At 46.5% G+C, this 18,780-nt stretch overlaps 1 protein-coding gene across 1 annotated transcript in view; it reads right to left on the bottom strand.

Annotated features, from left to right (window-relative positions):
* The window catches only part of SVEP1 (sushi, von Willebrand factor type A, EGF and pentraxin domain containing 1), a 131,403-nt gene extending 113,059 nt beyond the window's left edge, over positions 1-18,344 (bottom strand). Inside the window, exon 1 of the mRNA XM_063294984.1 lies at positions 17,573-18,344. Coding sequence (XP_063151054.1) covers positions 17,573-18,112 — 540 coding nt within the window. The 5' untranslated portion in view covers positions 18,113-18,344. The remainder of the gene's footprint in view (positions 1-17,572) is intronic.
* Between the last annotated feature and the right edge of the window lie 436 nt (positions 18,345-18,780).

Genomic DNA, 18,780 nt, shown 5'->3' on the forward strand with positions numbered 1-18,780 from the left:
TCACTTTCCACATCCTCTCTAGTGCCTCCTTCAGGCCCTGGGACTTCTCCAATATAAGACATACTGTATCTTATGTATCTTATGGCATATTTCTTGTCTTACATGGACAAGACATAGACATAGACAGATATATTAAAACTGCTAAATCATTCAATATTAAAACAGCTCCAGCTATGAGCATATAACTGTAATATACCCAACTGTATATGACCAAAAATATTAAAAATATTATCTGGACAGCAGATCCTTGAGGTCCCTGGTCTCCGGCTGCTGCTGCTTAACGCCAAGTGTCATGTTCGCCGTTTCAATGTGTTTGATACATCGTAACGTTTCGCATGTCATTAGCTGGATGTGTGTTTCATCTTTGACGGGAGGATGGTTCCTGTTGGGAGGGGTTTATCTCTTGGCTGTGATTTTGGAATGTATTTGGGTTATCTCCTGTGTTCAAGGTTACTTTCCCAGGCTAGAAGATCTGACAGTTGCCAGCACCTGGGACGGGCGGCTCTGCTGGTAGGGAGGCGGGGTTACGTGTGCAACGAAGGGTTTAAGTTTGTATTTGGCGCGCTTTCTGTCATTCTCAGCTTTCTCTGCATTTGTCCTAAGTTCCCTAATAAATCAGATTTCATTTAGCAACCTCTTGTGAGTCTGAGTATTTGGGCTGGGCAACCATTACATAAAGCTGAGAATCTTAAAACTTGAAATTCCGCTGGCCCCTTTCCAGAAGGCAAGTTTGCCCGACCCTGTGAGGGAGAGTGCTAGCGATGACTGAACCTGACATCATGCTACTGGAAAGTGAGGAGTTGAGTGAAGGGGAGCCAGACTCGACCGTGATGCGCCCTGACAGACCTCCCCAACTGGGGGAGCTCTCAGCGATCCTAGAAGAGGCGAGTTCTGGGTCGGAGGGCGAAGCAGGAGGCATGAAAACCGCGCCGGAAACCACCGTAACCACCCCGGGCGAACTGGTCACCTGGGATGAAACCCGGGGGGACGTCTCGGTGGTGGGAGGCCCATCCTGGAGGCAGAGGTACCCGTTGTCCCCTACAGTGATCCAGGTGCCGCCGAAAGGGGGTTCTCCCACTCCAGACCGTATCCGAGTGTTAGAGTCAAAAATGGACTCGTTGGAAACGATCCTGAAACAGATGAGTCTGGACCTGAGTTTGTTGAAGGAAACACGGGAGGGGTCAAGCCAATGGCATTCGACCCCTTCGTCCCATGGGCAGTCCCCGGAGCGGAGAAGGGCGGCACGTCCGCGAGAAGGGGACCAGGCTGTCCGAGTGGAATTAGCGTCGCCGCCTGTAAGGTCGCCACCCGCTCCCGAGCGGCGGCCGGCCAGAGAAGTAGAACCCACCGAACCCTCAGTGGGAGGGCGCAGCCTGTCGGCGGGTGGGTTGAAGGACTTCCCCGTCAAATTTGATGGGGATCCGGCAAAACTCTCATTTTTCCTAACAAATGCCAAGGCATACATGGAGGAGTGGGGGTCGCTTTTTTGTTCGGAAAAAGTGAAGATCATCACCATTGCTACCAAGCTGAAAGGGAGGGCGGCAGACTGGTATGTACAGATGTGCCAGTCGGAAGCGCCCGAACTGGAGAAATTCAACGAGTTCCTCTGGGCTCTAAGGCAGCACTTTGAGGATCCCTTGGCGAAGGAGAGGGCGAAGCGTGCCCTGAAGGACCTCAAGCAAGGGTTGAGATCGGTGGCTGATTACGCGCTGGAGTTCAAGGCGCTGGCAGGAAAGGTGGATGACTGGTCTCAAGCCACCATCATCAAACTGTTCAAGGATGGCCTGAATACAGAAGTGCTGCGCTGGTCCTTAGGACGGGATGACCCGTACACTTTGTACGAGTGGATCCAGCTTGCTGGGAGAGCTGAACACGCACACGAGGTATTTGCCCAGCGGAGAACAGCGAAGTCGGGGCGAGAGGTGAAACCTAGTCGCCCGCTGAGTACCGGGGGATGACCCGGGCAAAGATCCTGGGAACAGGAGAGAGAGAGGCGGTATGCGAAGGGGCAGTGTCTGCGATGTGGCAAAGAGGGACATCGAGCGGCGGCGTGCCCGAAGGCAAAGGGTGAGGAACGACCCGGGAAGTCGACGGCGAAGTCCCCTTCCCTGCCGAGGAAAATGAAAGCAGCGGTGGCCGAAAGTGAGGGAGACAGCGTGCCGTTCTACGAAGACGAGGGGGAACCGGAATTATTGCAGCCGGCGGGAAACGGCAGCCACCTGCTTTAAAGGGTGCCGCAGGGCAGGTGGTGGAAGAAGGGTGCGAGCCTACATCGGTGAGTGGCAGTTACCGCATTCTCACGGTGAAGTTAAAGTTGGGCTCCCGATCCAAGACCATAGAAGTGTGGGCCATGATTGATTCGGGGTGTTCCAGGTGTTTGATGCACCCCGATGTGGTAGCGGCCCTGGAGCTACCCACATTCCCCTTGCAACGACCCATTGCCTTTACGCAGTTGGATGGGTCCATGGCAGGTGGCAAACCGGTCACCCATTTCACGGGGCTAGTGGCTTTACAGTTGGGCAGCCATCGGGAGGGGTTGTCATTTGTGGTGGCTCTGGTGGGGGGTCCCCTGGTGGTTTTGGGAGTGCCCTGGTTGGTCCAGCAAAATCCCCAAATAAACTGGGTTTATCGGACTATCACCTTTAAGGACGGATTCTATCAAGCACCGGAGGGGAGGGATTCCCCAGAGGAGGTGGTGGGGGTAGCGGCAGCTGCGACTCCGCATTGCCCGGCCCCTCCTCTGGAAGGCCTGCCGGTGGACTACCAGATGTTTGCTGATGTGTTTGGAGAAAAGGAAGCAGATCAACTGCCCCCTCATCGGAAAACGGACTGTGCCATTGAGCTGGTGCCCAACACCCAATTACCTAAGCCAAAAATCTACTCCATGACGCAAAAGGAATTAACTTTGCTTAGGGACTTTGTGGACAAAAACTTGGCTCGTGGGTTTATCGAGCCAGCCAACTCGCCGGTGGGGGCACCGGTCCTCTTTCGCCCAAAGAAGGATGGGACATTAAGACTCTGTACTGATTTCCGGGGGCTAAATGCAGTCTCAATTTCCAATAAATATCCTTTGCCTTTGATCAAAGACATGTCTCATCTGGCCAAAGGAAAAATCTTCTCCAAACTTGACTTGAGAGAAGCCTATTACCGTGTAAGAATCAAGGAGGGTGATGAGTGGAAAACGGCATTCAATTGCCCATTGGGTGCATTCCAGTATAAGGTTTTGCCTTTTGGTTTGGCTGGGGCCCCTGGGGTGTTTATGCAATTGATCCATGAGGTACTCCATGAACATCTGTTTAAAGGGGTATTGGTGTATTTGGATGATGTATTGATTTATACTGAAACTATGGAGGAACATGTATCCTTGGTTAAACAAGTGCTTTGCAAGCTCAGGAAAGCTGAATTGTATGCCAAACTGTCCAAATGTGCCTTTCACCAGACACAAATTGATTATTTGGGGTATAGAATTTCAGATAAGGGTATTGAAATGGATCCTGCCAAGGTCCAGGCTGTCGTGGATTGGGAAAGACCCCGCACCCGCAGGCAACTTCAAAGTTTCCTGGGGTTCAGTAATTACTACAGATTATTCATAAGGGGGTTCGCTGAAATTGCCTTGCCACTAACGGAATTACTTCGAACCAAAGGACTGGGGGATACTCGAAGGGTAAAGAATCCAGGGGCACTGCTGCGGTGGACACCGGCCTGCCAGGCGGCGTTCGAGCAGTTAAAGGCGTCTTTTACCAAAGAGCCAATCTTACAACACCCTGACCCCTCCAAACCTTTTGTGGTTCAGGCTGATGCCTCTGATTATTCCATTGGGGCATTATTGATGCAAGCTGATGGGGCAGGGTGCCTCAAACCATGTGCCTACCTGTCCCGCAAGTTCTCGGAGACGGAGAGGCGTTGGCATGTGTGGGAGAAGGAGGCATTCGCAGTAAAAGCTGCTTTAGAATCTTGGCGGCATTTATTAGAGGGGGCGAATCACCCTTTCGAGGTGTGGACAGACCATAAGAACTTAGAAGACCTCAGCACCCCCCGCAAATTGAGCCCGAAACAAGTCCGTTGGGCTCAGTTCTTCAATCGATTTAATTTTCAATTGAAGTTTATTCCGGGGAAAAGGAATTTCCTGGCTGACGCGTTGTCACGGCAACCCCAGGACTCTTGCGCAGCGCCCGAAGTGGTCAGCACTCTGTGGACAACGCCACAACTGGGTATGCAGGCTGTGACGCGTAGCCAAACACAGGCGCAGCAGCCAGCCGCTGCGGACTCCGGACCGCCGAGCACTTTGTCAATTCCTTCCCAGTTGCAACAAAAGTTTCTAAAGGAGTTAAAAACTGATACTTGGTTGCTTGCAAACAAAGACAATGTTACATTTGACCGGGGTTTTGCTTGGAAATCTAACCGTCTCTATGTCCCTGAGAAGTTGCAAAAAGACGTGTTGCTCCGTGCACATGATGACAAGGTGGCGGGACATTTTGGTTTCGTAAAAACTTTGTACCTTGTCCAGCGGCAGTTCTGGTGGCCCACCTTGCGCAAAGATGTAAAGGAGTATATCGCCTCCTGTTCTGTCTGCACTATGTCAAAGCGCAAAGGAGGTAAACCTCAGGGACTCCTGCAACCTGTGGCTAGCCCAGCTTGCCCTTGGGATGAGATTTCCATGGACTTTATTGTAGAGTTACCACCCAGTCAGCGCAAAACAGTGATTTGGGTTGTCAAAGACTATTTCTCGAAACAAGCCCATTTCATCCCATGCGTGTCAGTTCCTTCCGCACGCCAGTTGGCCCGCCTTTTCTTAGTACACGTGTACCGGCTACATGGATGTCCGTCACGCTTGATTTCAGACAGGGGCACACAGTTCACCTCGCAGTTCTGGCGGGCGTTCCTCAAACTTTTGGGAACTAAGCAAGCCCTGTCCACAGCGTGGCATCCACAGACGGACGGGGCCACAGAGGCTTTAAACTCAACGCTGGAGCAATACCTTCGGGCTTTTGTAAATTATCAGCAGGACAACTGGGTGGACCTCCTCCCTTTTGCTGAAGTTGCCTACAACAATGCCGTTCATCAAAGCACTGGCCAAACCCCATTTCGTATTGCACATGGCAAGGAGTTTGTGCCCATCCCGGATCTACCGCAACCCTCTGTCGGACCGACCTCGCCAGGGGATTGGTCCACACAACTAGCAGAGTCCTGGCTGGTGATTCAACAGGCATTGGCTGATGCACAATCGGATTACAAACACTATGCTGACCAGAAACATGCCCCTCATCCTGCTTTTCAAGTCGGTGACCTGGTCTATTTATCAACTAAGTTCATTAAGTCCTCGCAACCTTCAAAGAAGTTGGCACCTAAGTTTGTGGGTCCTTTCCCCATTACCGCTCAAATTAACCCTGTGACTTTTAAGCTTGATTTGCCACATAACCTTAAACGCTTACATCCTGTGTTTCATTGCAGCTTGCTCAAACCAAGTATTCGTTCTGACCGATGGCATGATCAGCCTCCACCTCCAACCCCCATCATGATTGACGGTCAACAACACTTTGAAGTTAAAGAAATTTTAGATTCTAGATGCCTTCGCAATACTCTACAGTATTAGTTCGTTGGAAGCATTTCCCTCGTCCGGAATGGGTCGCGGCTTATGACGTGGCTTCGCCTACCCTGGTTGCCCGCTTCCATTCTGCCTACCCTTCTAAACTGGGTCCTTAAGGTTGTTTTTGGGGAGGCGGTATGTCATGTTCGCCGTTTCAATGTGTTTGATACATCGTAACGTTTCGCATGTCATTAGCTGGATGTGTGTTTCATCTTTGACCGGAGGATGGTTCCTGTTGGGAGGGGTTTATCTCTTGGCTGTGATTTTGGAATGTATTTGGGTTATCTCCTGTGTTCAAGGTTACTTTCCCAGGCTAGAAGATCTGACAGTTGCCAGCACCTGGGACAGGCGGCTCTGCTGGTAGGGAGGCGGGGTTATGTGTGCAACGAAGGGTTTAAGTTTGTATTTGGCGCGCTTTCTGTCATTCTCAGCTTTCTCTGTATTTGTCCTAAGTTCCCTAATAAATCAGATTTCATTTAGCAACCTCTTGTGAGTCTGAGTATTTGGGCTGGGCAACCATTACACCAGGTCAGTTAACAACAAAGGCCCCTCATATGCGATTTGATCGCAGAGGAGGGGGAAGACTTGGTGTGCATCACTGAAACCTGGCTGGGCTCAGAAGGGGGGATAGCCCTCTCGGAAATGTGCCCAGCTGGGTTTCGGGTGTGGCACCAGCCGAGATACCAGGGTAGGGGAGGAGGGGTGGCTGTTGTCATCCAAGAGTCTCTTGTGGCCTTCAGGGGCCCTGCCCCACAAGTTGCCGGGTGTGAGACCCTGTTCTTCAAGTTGGGTTCCCGAGAACAGCTGGGAGTATTGCTACTGTACCAGCCCCCCTGCTGCGTAGCAACCTCCCTGCCAGAGCTGCTGGAGGCTGTCTCAGGTTTGGCAGTGGAGCTCCCCAAACTTATGGTTCTGGGGGACTTCAATCTGCCTTCCCTGGGTCGTGCCTCGGAGGCAGCTTGGGAGTTCATGGCTACCATGGCAGCCATCAGCCTGTCCCAGATCATTCGGGACCCGACTCGAGACAGTGGTCTCACTCCAGACTTGGTCTTCTTGTCGGAGCAGTGGCAACGTGATCTGAGGGGAGAGCTGCATCTATCCCCATTGTCATGGTCAGATCACGCCCTAGTGGCCCTGAGATTCTCTTATGCCGCTCCCCTCCGCAGGGAGGCAGGACCCGTTCGATTGGTCCGCCCCCGGCGACTGATGGACCCAGTGAGGTTTCAGAGGGAGCTGGGGGAGGTGCTCAGGGATCTGCTGCACGGTCCAGCGGAAGCCCTGGCTGCTGCCTGGAACAGGGAAGTGGCCAGGGCCTTGGACAGGATCGTGCCTGTGTGGCCTCTTTTGCCTCATCCAACCCGACACTCCCCGTGGTTCACGGAGGAGCTGAGAGTTTTGAAGAGGCTTAAGAGACGCCTAGAGCGCCGCTGGAGGAAGACAAAGACTGAATCTGACTGAACACAATGTTAGCAGATGCTGGGAAAGCCTTTAGCCCAGGAGAGGTCAAAAAAGTCACACACCAAGCATTTCTATAAAAATAATTTATTTACAGAAAGCAAAACAAAAGCAAAACATATTTAAAGGACTTAGCTCCCCTTTGGAGCAAGCCTTGCTTGGCTACATTGCCGGCAGAGAAAAAAAAAAAGAGGAAGTAAGAAACAAGTCCGGGCAGGTTTCCTCCCCCCAGGCAATTTGCATGAAGCACGTGAGAGGAGACAATCAAATACAACCTCTTCACCGGGCCAAAATGATTAGGTACAATAGCAGTCTTAATCGTTAGTAGGAAAACCTCAACACTCCCCTTTTTACACTATAGATTAAGATGCAAACCAATCTTCTCTGACAACTTTATATGTCTTTCCATTCACATTATTTTACCATTATCTCCCCTTTGGTTTAACAGAAAGCTACCATTCTTCTTCCTGTGTTTTTCCAAACCTAGGTTGTTATAATTCCAAGACTTTTTAATGTGAAACGGCTTTTCATGCAGGCTTCAAAATCAAGCCTTTGTTTTTCTGTTGATGTGAACAGCAGCAAATCATCAACATAAATGCACAGATACATATAGCCTTGTTTGTCTTTCTTCATATATACACCGGGATCTGCTTTTCCTTTTTCAAAACCAAAACTCTGCAGTTTTTCATCTAATGTTTGGTTCCAGGATCTAGCAGCTTGTTTTAACCCATAGATTGACTTCTGCAGTTCACAGACTAGATTCTCCCCTTTTTCACAGCCAGGGGGTTGCTGCATGTATAATTTGTGATCTAAATCTCCATAGAGAAATGCAGTCTGAATGTCATAGTGGTTAACTGACATTCCTTTTAGTGCAGCAACTTTTAACAGTAATCTAATTGATTCACCTTTAGTAACTGGTGCAAAAGTCTTGTCAAAGTCTAAATCTTTCCTTTGAGTGAACCCTATTGCGACCAACCCTGCTTTATATTTTTGGATTTTGCCATCAGCATCCCTTTTCAGTTTGAAAACCCACCTACAACCCAGACAGCGTTCATTGGGAGGTAGATTTACCAGTTTCCATGTTTTATTTTCTTTCAAGGATGCTAATTCCTGTTGCATGGCAGAATGCCAATTTTGTGCAATCTCAGGTGGTAAAGCATTCACTTGTTCTAAAGACTCAGGTTCTGTGAATATGTGAAAAGCCTTTACTGTTTCAGCCTGAAAACGGGATGGAGGAACGCCTTTATTACTCCTCTGAGATCTGCGAGGTAATACAGGGCTTACATTTTGACTCCTATCACTTTCCTGAGAAGCATCTGTCTCATCAGACAGATCTTCAGTTTGCTTTTCTGGTTTAATGTCCTCATCAGGCAAAAGATCACCATCAGCAAGTCCTTGCTGTTCTCTTGTGGTGGTCAGATCAACTGGAGAGCTAGAATTTAATCTCCCCCAGTTTTGTTCAGCAAAAGAAGCGCTTTTGCTAATTATTAATTTCTCTCCCATTATGAACCTGTAGCTCCTCTGGCTTTGTTCATAGCCAACAAAGATGGCTTTCTTTGTTGTGGGGCCTCCTTTCCTTCTCTGCTGTTTTGGAATGTGAACCCATGCAGTGCTACCAAACACTCTAAGATGGTTTACCTTTGGTTTCACACCATAAAACAAATGGAATGGAGTGTCCTGAATCACAGAGTTATACAATCTGTTTTGTACATAACAGGCAGTAGATATTGCCTCTCCCCAGTACTTAAAACATAATCGTGAATCTTTTAACATGCATTCCATCGCATTTTGCAAGGTTCTGCCCTTTCTTTCAGCAACACCATTTTGCTGAGGGGTGTACGGGTTAGAAAGAATTTGTTCTCTCCCCTTTTCCACTAGGAACCTTCTGAATTTGTGAGAAAGGTATTCTCCTCCTCTATCACATTGGAGTGCAGATACAGGCTTAGGGAATTTTCCATTTGCCCATGTCACAAAACTTTTAAATTTCTCAAATGCCTCATCTTTATGTTTTAAGATGTAGATAAATGTGTATCTTGAGAAATCATCAATGATGGTCATTGCATACCTTGCTTGTCCAAGACTTGGAGCAAAAGGACCAATAATGTCAGAGTGTACAATTTCCAAAGGTCTAGTTGTAACTCTGTCACTGTGCTTACTCACAGGAGCTTTTAGTGTTTTGCATTCTTTGCAAACTACACAGTCTAAGTATTTATCACAGGGTTTTATCTTTAGGTCAGCACACAGCTGTGGCATTTGTGCTATATACTTGAAATTAGCATGACCAAATCTCCTGTGCATCAGGTGTACACATTGGTCATGATATGGCGTGTTGCCAACTGCAGCCTTGCAGCTTGGCTTCCTTGCATTTTGCACAATGTACAAGGAGTCTTTTAACATACCAGTAGCACACAATTTCCCATGTTTACGTATCTCACAACCATTTTTCTTAAATGTTATGATATACCCTGTTGCAGCCAATTGTGCCACAGATAAAAGGTTTGATTGTAAATTTGGCACATACAACACACCTTTTACAGTTTCTCCTAAGCAGGATAAATGCAAGTCACCTTGTCCCATAATTTTGGTCACAGACCCATCAGCCAAAGATACACTTTGTCTCTCAGTTTTAGACAGTGACACAAAAGAGCTTTTACAATTACATCAATGACAACTGGCCCCAGAATCTAACACCCATACATCAGAATTACCCTTCTCAGCAACCTGTGCAATTTGGGTTGTCTGAAGAGCCTTCTTCTGTGTTGCCCTTGTGTTCTTCTTCTCTGTCTTTCTACTCTTGGGTCTCAAGGCACAGTCTCTTTGCAAATCTCCAGCTGAACCACAAGTGAAGCATCGCTGGCTGGCTAGCGCTGTGGCCTCAGGTTCCTTTCCCTTCTTTTCCCTCCTTTTCTGGTATTGCAGCTTTCCAGAAGAGATGGGGGGGATCTTTCCTCTCTCTTCTTCCATTCAGCGAGTAAACGCTGTGTAACATATGATGGGGTGAGGTCTGCTTCAGGCATAGCCTCCAGGGTACAAATCAGCGTGTCCCACGTTGCATTCAGTGAGGACAGGAAGATATATGATTTTGTGAGAGGTGTAAATTCCATTCCTCTCTCCTGCAACTCAACAAACAGCTGCTGAATATAATGCAGGTGCTCAGGAAGGCTATCTCCTTCTGCAAGGTAGGCTCTGTACAGCTTTTTCGTCAGAGTAACTTTACTCCCTGCTGTTGCCTTTACATATAAGTCTCTCAAAGCGTCCCAAAGTTGCTTTGCAGACTGCATGCCTCGCACGTGGACTAGCTGATTGTCCTCAACTCCCAAGATAATGGTGGCTCTAGCCCGCTCATCCTGTCTCAGCCATTCAGCACTGGGATTTTGGGGGGTTTGCTCACCAATTGGCAGCCAAAGATTCTCTCTGCGAAGATACATCTCCATCTTCAGGGCCCAATTCAAATAGTTGGTCTCTGATAGGCGCTCCAGAGGCATCGCTGAGGGCTGGGAGGTAGCCATGGCTTCTTCCTTCTTTTGCAAGTCACCTCAGCTGGCTTCTTTGTCCTGTAGACCGGCAGTTGCTGGAAAATCTCCAGGTGGCTCCAAAGAAAATCTTCACAGGTCTTTGCTACCTGCCTTTAAATTGTGCATGAGGTGTGGAGCTGATCTCTCTTTTCTCTCTGGGTTTTACTGGGCTGTTTACTGGGGACATAACCTGTTAGCAGATGCTGGGAAAGCCTTTAGCCCAGGAGAGGTCAAAAAAGTCACACACCAAGCATTTCTATAAAAATAATTTATTTACAGAAAGCAAAACAAAAGCAAAACATATTTAAAGGACTTAGCTCCCCTTTGGAGCAAGCCTTGCTTGGCTACATTGCCGGCAGAGAAAAAAAAAAAGAGGAAGTAAGAAACAAGTCCGGGCAGGTTTCCTCCCCCCAGGCAATTTGCATGAAGCACGTGAGAGGAGACAATCAAATACAACCTCTTCACCGGGCCAAAATGATTAGGTACAATAGCAGTCTTAATCGTTAGTAGGAAAACCTCAACACACAAGCTAGGGCCACTATTAAGGCCTACCTTGTGGCAGTAAAGGCAGCGAAACGGCAGTATTTCTCCGCTCTTATTGCATCCGCATATTGCCATCCAACGGTCCTGTTTAAGATCACACGTACCCTTTGGGGGAAGGTGGGCCCAGTAACCCACCTACAGGGCCGTGTGGAAGAGTTTTCTGAGCATCTGCAGGATAAAATCACTCGGATCCAGTCTAAGTTGGACTTCATGCTTGAAGCAGGGTCTGTGGAGATACCGAGGGAATGTTTTAGCCTTGTTATCTGGGAGCAGTTTGATCCGGTTGGACCCGAGGAAGTGGACAGGATCCTCCAGACTGTGAATGCCACCACCTGTTATTTAGATCCATGCCCCTCCTGGCTGGTGAAGGCAGCTCAGGAGGTGATGTGTGGTTGGGTCCAAGCGATGGTAAATACATCCTTGAGGGAGGGGATGTTCCCGGTCGCCTTTAAGGAGGCACTGGTGTGCCCCCTCCCCAAGAAGCCATCTCTGGACCCAACTGTGCTGGACAATTTTCATCCAGTCTCCCACCTCCCCTTTTTAGGGAAGGTGGTTGAGAAGGTGGTGGCGTTACAACTTCAGAGGGTCCTGGAGGAAACGGATTATCTGGACCCCTTTCAGCCATGCCCTCTCTGGATGATCGGGTGGGGCAGGCTGATGTAATGGGGATGAGAAGGTCCCTGAGGTAACCTGGCCCCATGCCATGTGGGGCTTTAAAGGTAATAACCAACACCTTGAATTGGACCCCGAAGCAAACTGGCACCCACGCATATTACGGACCCCGTCCATAAGAGAATTCATCTGGTGGGGTCCAGGAAGCAGGCCTTCTCTGTGGTGGCCCCCGCTCTCTGGAATATCTTGCCCCCGGAGGTGAGGCAGGCCCCTTCTCTCCTGACCTTCTGGAAGGCCCTGAAGACCTGGTTTTGCCGTCTTGCCTGGGGCGGGAAAGGGAATAACCATTCTTGGGGATGGCTCGCACCCTAGAGTCCCTCCCACCAGCCTGGATTTTACATTTCTCTTGGATTTTATTTATTTATTGGGTTTTATTATAATTGTTTTATGTGATTTTAATGTTTATGTTTTACGGTGGCTAAATATGAGTAATAAATAAATAAATAAATGTTCATAGAAAGAGATGGGTTTTCATCATTTTCCTACGTAAATAAAGTAGTTCACTTTATTGTATTGTATAATATTGTATAAATATCAGTATACTAATACCAAAGAACCCATGATATACATTATCAGGCTTTAGTTCATGTAGTATTAATTTAATTCCTCTGATTGCTATGGATTTATTGCAACCTGGCAGGACAGTGAGAGGAACCAAGATTCATAATCTTGTTACCCGAAACCAAGAAAAAGAAACAATTCCCGCTAATATAGGCAGCCAAATAACTTGTAATTGTCTAGTTAAGATGCATGATTAAATGGATGGAGCCCCTTGTTGGATATGTTTATGTTTTTGTATAGAGCAACTGGATCACATGTTGTTTTGTTTTGCATTGTGTTTTTATGGTTTATTATACTGTGAGCTGCCTAGAGTCAGTTTGGAGTCAGGTACCACCTACACTGAAGTAAAATAGTGGGCAGAAGAGTACAATAAGGGTACATCTGTTCCTCAGGGAAGATGGAAGATTTATGATACTATAGACCTTTATGCTCAAGCATGTGCATGGATAAAGGACATATCCCACATAGACAACCAGGATAATTACTTAAGGGCACAGTATGAAGTGCCCTTTTCGTTTTATCTATTTTGTCCCCCACAAAACATACCTCTATTGTTTCCTTTAATAATGGTTGAACAGCATTTTGTGTAACTTGTAGTGTCTGCCTCTTTGCTGGCATTGCAAATTTTAAAAAGTAAGTAATTTAGGAGAGGATCTCTTAGACAGCTAAAAATGCAGCTCATAGGCAAGGCCATGTTGGAGAGTACAATAAAGGAAATAGGATCATGGGAATGTGCAAGAAGCTTAGAAAGTAAGAACCAGGAATCTGAAGAGGGACATCACACACTGAGTACTTTTTTGGACAGTGGAACTGTCGCTTGAGGCAAAAAGCCTGACTTATGATATGGGAAGATGACAGAAAGCAAGTTGGAGTAATCAAAATCAGAGGTGATCAAGCATGAGCCAGTGGACAGGTTCACACGACATACTATGTTAAAATGTTTTGGATTTGTATTCTCTAGTTAGTGAAGGCAGAAATTGTAGCCAGAAGATAACCTTACATAAACTCTAAAACAAACAAGTTGTCAAGATAAGCTGAGTTGCAGGGAAAAGCTAGGATGTGTGATACAATGAATTTATAATAAACAATGAACCTTGGTGAGTGTGCCACGTGAATGTGTCCATCAACAAAGGAGAGAAAGGACTAGAAGATGAACATCTTGTCCTGTGGATGATCAAAGACCTAACAAGAACATAAGAAAGCGTTTACTGAAAATGATTATTCTGAGGAAAAGAAAAGTACATGGATATTTTACACATTTTAAACTGAGCAAAGTGGGGAAAATATATTTTTATGGCTGGCTGTCTCCAATGTGATTAATATGAACACACTAGAAAAAAAAATGATTAGCACAGGTTTATGTATAAATCAAACAAATAAGTAACTTAAGTACATTCCTATGAACTTCTGCTCATGCAGCAAAACTTCTTTGGCCCAAGGCTTTCAATCCTATGGAAGAGATCTGGGTTTGGAAGGCGAGATGCAAAGGGGAGGGAAAATGGTAGTATCAGTATTGTTATTATAGTCACTGATGGGTATCCTATTTGTAGAACAATCTTGCTGAACACAGCTCTCAGTGAGCCAATAAAAGTTTTTGTCTGCTGGGTATATACACATATATGCACACATGCTTACAAGTATACCACATAGACAGCAAGGAGGTGGGGGGAGCTTTAGTAATAGTTTCAACTGGAGTTGGCCATTTACATTGACGAAATAGAGAATCTGGTCACTGCATAATTTTTTTATGTGCACTTGTACTTTTTTCCTCTATCTGATCTTCCTTTTTGGGAGGACCATCTTTAATTTACAGTTCTTTTTCTTTCTGATGAATTAGGTACTTAAAATGCTGAAACAAAGTTTGAAATTTCCTTCAAAATACTTCTTAAAAAGTCATCTGTTTTTTACAATTAATTAACCATGCAATTAAGTTCCTTTAACATCATGTAATTGATTAACTTGTCAGGACAAAGTCTGTTTTTTCAGTAAATATTTCTCTTAACCCAAAGAGGAAAAACTGAAGTATTTTTCTTTCTAATGCCACTTAGAAAGATAACTAATTGCATTCCGTCTTTTAGTTCAACCACTCAGCAATAATAAAATCAGTGCCTTTGCTTCTTCTATCATAGAATGTAATTGTACTTCCCAGGAAGGAAGTGCTAAAACCACTCAGGGTTCTTCTTGGTCTCTAAAGATAAATTTCTTAAAAAGCAAAAGCCAATCAATCCTCAAATTAAAGCTGCATTTTAGAGCAAGAGTGGATAACTGAGCATAGTGATATCATAAATCACAGCATGGCAGCAAATGTTTATATTAAGTTACTTATAAATTACCTTAACCCCTTACAAATTTTGAATGAGGACATCCACCCATCCAAATAACTTTATCCTTTCTTTCATCTTGTGTGTAAATTTTGACTAAGGAAACACTGCTATGTGAATTTTTTTCTTCTCTAGCAAAAGCATTACAACAGTTACATGAATTCTAGAGCTGCGCATGCTTTGAACATTATTTGGAAGAGATGGTTCTTCAAAACCTGAGTGGCTGAGAAAAAAGTGGCTGCTTTACACGAGCCAACTTAAAGTAGCTTTGGCTTTAAAGTGACATATTAAAGCAAGTGCATTTTTCTCAGGAATATATGCAAGACTGAAGCTCTAATCTGGCCTGCAAAGAACAATCAGTCTTATTTAGCTAGAAAAACAGTGGAATCTTACCCATCAAATCAAAAAGATAAATGTAATATAACAGAGCTTGAAAATAGAAGACAGTGGTGTAATATTCCATAGGGGAAAAAGGAAGATGGTCGTTGCATTAAAGTGTAAGTTCCCCCATTTCTTCCAGTAATTTTAGCATAATAATAGTATTCTTTGGTCTCTAACAGAACGCTTTTTTTTCTTTCAAGAAGACAGTGAATATAGAAATCTTTACAAAACAGCTGTATTACCTTAATCATTGAAATAATGTGTTATTAATAATGAGTTAGAACTGCCTGTACAAACTGAGCACATAGTATGTTATAATAAATGAGCATAATAAAGTTACTTTTGAACTGGGATCCTTGGTTTCTTCCTCTCCTCATAAAACTGAGTCAAAACCTGGTTTGGAAATAATACTAATGTAGTTCTCGGTTTTGTTCTACAATTTCCTCTGCCAAGAAAAAGCAAGCAGCCCACAAACACTTGCTCCTTCCTGATGCCTAGAACAGGACAATATATAAGACCATGAAGAAAACAGAATTAATCCCTAATCTGAATATAAAACTTTAAAAATGGTTGTGTACTACCTTCTGTCCTGGACTGATAATGTTCATATAAAATATGTATCTTTTTGAATTTGTACATGGAGCATATTATTTAGCCCATAATCAATTTCCTCTTCATGATCAAGAAAGCTTGATTCAGACATGCATATTCATAATTTGACTCTAATGGGAGTCCAGTTCAAACACGGAACTTCAGATCTTAATTTACAGATTCCTGTTTGCTATTTGATTTCTTTATTTTTTTTATGACTGGCACATGAGGTCAACGCACACGACCTGCAGTTTGAGTAAGAATAGTCGATCAGCATCTATATTTGTACAGGCTATGGTCCTCCAAAAGTTGCTGAATTCCCATAATTTCTCACAACTGATTGTGCTAGCTACAGCTGATGGAAGCTAAATATCTGTAGGTCCATATATGGCTTATCCTGACAAAGACAATACTGTATGCAAAGCATTTCAGAATGCATTGACAATATACAAAGCCCTTCAGCACTTTGCAGTGAAGAAGGGGGTGCTCAAAACCTCTCTTGCCAAGTTTTTCTTTGGAAGTCTTTTTATCCACTTTATACCCTCCAGTATTCCTTCTAGATCCATGTTTATTTCACCCATATTAGTCTGAAACTTGATGGAAGGAACATCTGGGACAACCATTTTTTGAGATCCGCAGCTGTGATGGAATGGGTGAGACATTCTGTTATACTATGCTGTGGAGAAAATAAATGTAGTTATGTGGTTTGGCTCTGAATATGTGAAATAAGGGTCCAATTTGATATTTTGTGGGAGATCTGAGATCAGATCTTCCAGTATAATTTTCTGGGACTAAAAACATCTGTGAGAACCTTGATTTGGATTAGGGCCCTTTCTGTGAGTGTTGGAAGAAAGAGGTCTTTTTCCTTACAAGTTTTAGTAATAAAAACTGACCTGCCCCTCAGATATTACCATTAACCATCCAGAAGAAAAAATACGGATGCCTGTATTGTATCTTTTTTCAGCAGAGCAGTTGTGATGAAATAGATTGTGATCCATGACAGCTTAGCTGATAATAGATTTGTTAGTTTTTAAGGTTCCACTATACTTGCCTTGTTTTGCTCCCATACTTAATAGCATATAGGAGATCTCCATCAGGGAAGATGAGTGGGGAGAGTATTATATTGTCTCTTTCCAGCTGTATGACACCAATAAAAATCACCACCCAGCCCACCACCATTCTTTTCATTAAAGAGAAAAGGCTCTGAAGGACCATGAATTTCCAATGTCACAGCTTGTTCTATTCAAGTTCTCCTGGAAAAACATTGCATTTCTCGTAATACAAGTTTTGTGTTGTTATCTGGGATGCCCCATTCAAATGTTCAAGCCATCCCTTAATGGTGCTGCTGCCAAGAGGCCAGATGGGGATCAATCACTTTGCTGTCTTTATCCATCTCACAAGGGTCTCTAAAGATGGACTTTTCCGACCTAGTTTTCCAAAAAAGTTAAATGTTCAAGTTACAAATAGATATACTAGGATGAACATTTTCTCCAAGTTGGTGCCCTCCAGACTGAGAATATACTGTCAGAATTCCTAAGTATTGATCATGCTGGCTGGAAATTTGGTGGGGCTGTCAAGCATGGAGAAAGTTGCTATAGAAAGTTCATGGCGGTGTAACAAAAGTGGGCTCTTGGCAGCCACAAATGTGGCAGGGGAGCCCACTCCTCTTTCCAGCTATTTGGTTAGCAGGAACCAGACAGTGACATGGAAACTGTCAATCTGCGGTTTTAGAACATGACTTTATCGCTGTAGTTATTATGTCAAGCTGACTCGACCAAGACCAAAACTTAGCAGAGATTTGAATCCACTCTCCGTGGCGCTAGTCCAACCCCAGTACCGCTCTCTAAAACACGCCCGAACAACTGCGAGTTTTTAGCCGGTTCTGGGAAGCTCACTCCAGATTAAGCCCGGTCCGGTTGCGAGGCGCGCGCCCCGCCGCAACTTACCGCGGCCTGCTGGAAAGCCCCCTTGGTGTAGGTGCCGCCTCCTCGGTAGCTGATGGCCGGGATTTCGCGGCTGAGTAAGGCGCACTTGTGCTGCCGCTGCTGCGCCCGACTCGGAGGGGAGATGTAGTCCACGCGGGGCACCACGTTATTCTTGGAGGAGAAGGTAACGATGGCCACCCGCGTGGCCGTGGGCACGACCGGGAAGTCGGAGAGCAGCTTCTTGACGAAGCGCAGCTCGCTGAGGAAGTTGGCCTGGCCCACGCTCGACGACTCGTCCACCAGGAAGACCAGCTCCAGGCGGCCGCTCTTCTCCCGCAGCTGCCTCACCTGCCGCTTGAAAGCCCGCCCGAGCCGCTCCACTTTGTTCTCCGTCGCCACGCCGGGCGACTCCAGCAGTAACGTCCCGGGGGCGGCCGGTTTGAAAGAAGACGAGAGCGCCGCTAAAGAGCTCAGGTTGAAGGGGCGATATGGGCTGCGGGGCTGCGCGGGCGCCCAGGCGAGCGCCACGCCAACCCACAGGTACACACCCACGAGCCACATCCCTCTGGGCCCGCGTCCGCCCGCCCGCCTGTTCGTCGGTCCGTCCGCCGGCGAGAAGGCCTCCCCTCGAGCTTGCTATCGCCCCGCAAGCTGCGCCGACCTGACACTCACACCCGGCCCTCTTCCGACGGCTCGTTTTAGTCTCCCAGCCACTTAACCGCGGCGCGCACGTGGCAAGGACTCTGCACGCTGGTCTCACTTGGAGCTTCACTGCTAGAAATTACTCTTCTTTCGCCGCCGCCGCCCCCTCTGAAGCCCTTCCCCGCCGAAAGGCAAAGGAGTCTGGTCCAGATATGAATGTCTCTCCCCTCCCCTTCTCCCCCGTCCTCTTCCTCGCTCGCCCTGCCGAAGTCGTTGCTGACTGAGATTCCTTGTCACCAGAGCCGCTCCGGTGTCTGCCAGGCTGTCAACATTCCCAACGCAAACACTTCGGCACCGAGGCTTAAGCTCTGATTGATCCCATATGTCTGGCAGGCAGCACCGGACGGAGCAAGGGAGGGGACGAAAGGGGGAGGGCCCGCGACTCGAAAAGAGGATGGATGGATCCAGATACCGGGAGGGCCACGGCAATTGGAAACACTTTGCACAACAATAAGAGCTGCAGGAGACGCGGGAAGAGTCCGGAGGGGAGGGGACCGTGCTGGGGGGAAAGGGGGGACTTTGCTTTC

The sequence above is a fragment of the Candoia aspera genome, chromosome 2 (assembly GCF_035149785.1).
Source record: "Candoia aspera isolate rCanAsp1 chromosome 2, rCanAsp1.hap2, whole genome shotgun sequence".
NCBI lineage: Eukaryota > Metazoa > Chordata > Lepidosauria > Squamata > Boidae > Candoia > Candoia aspera.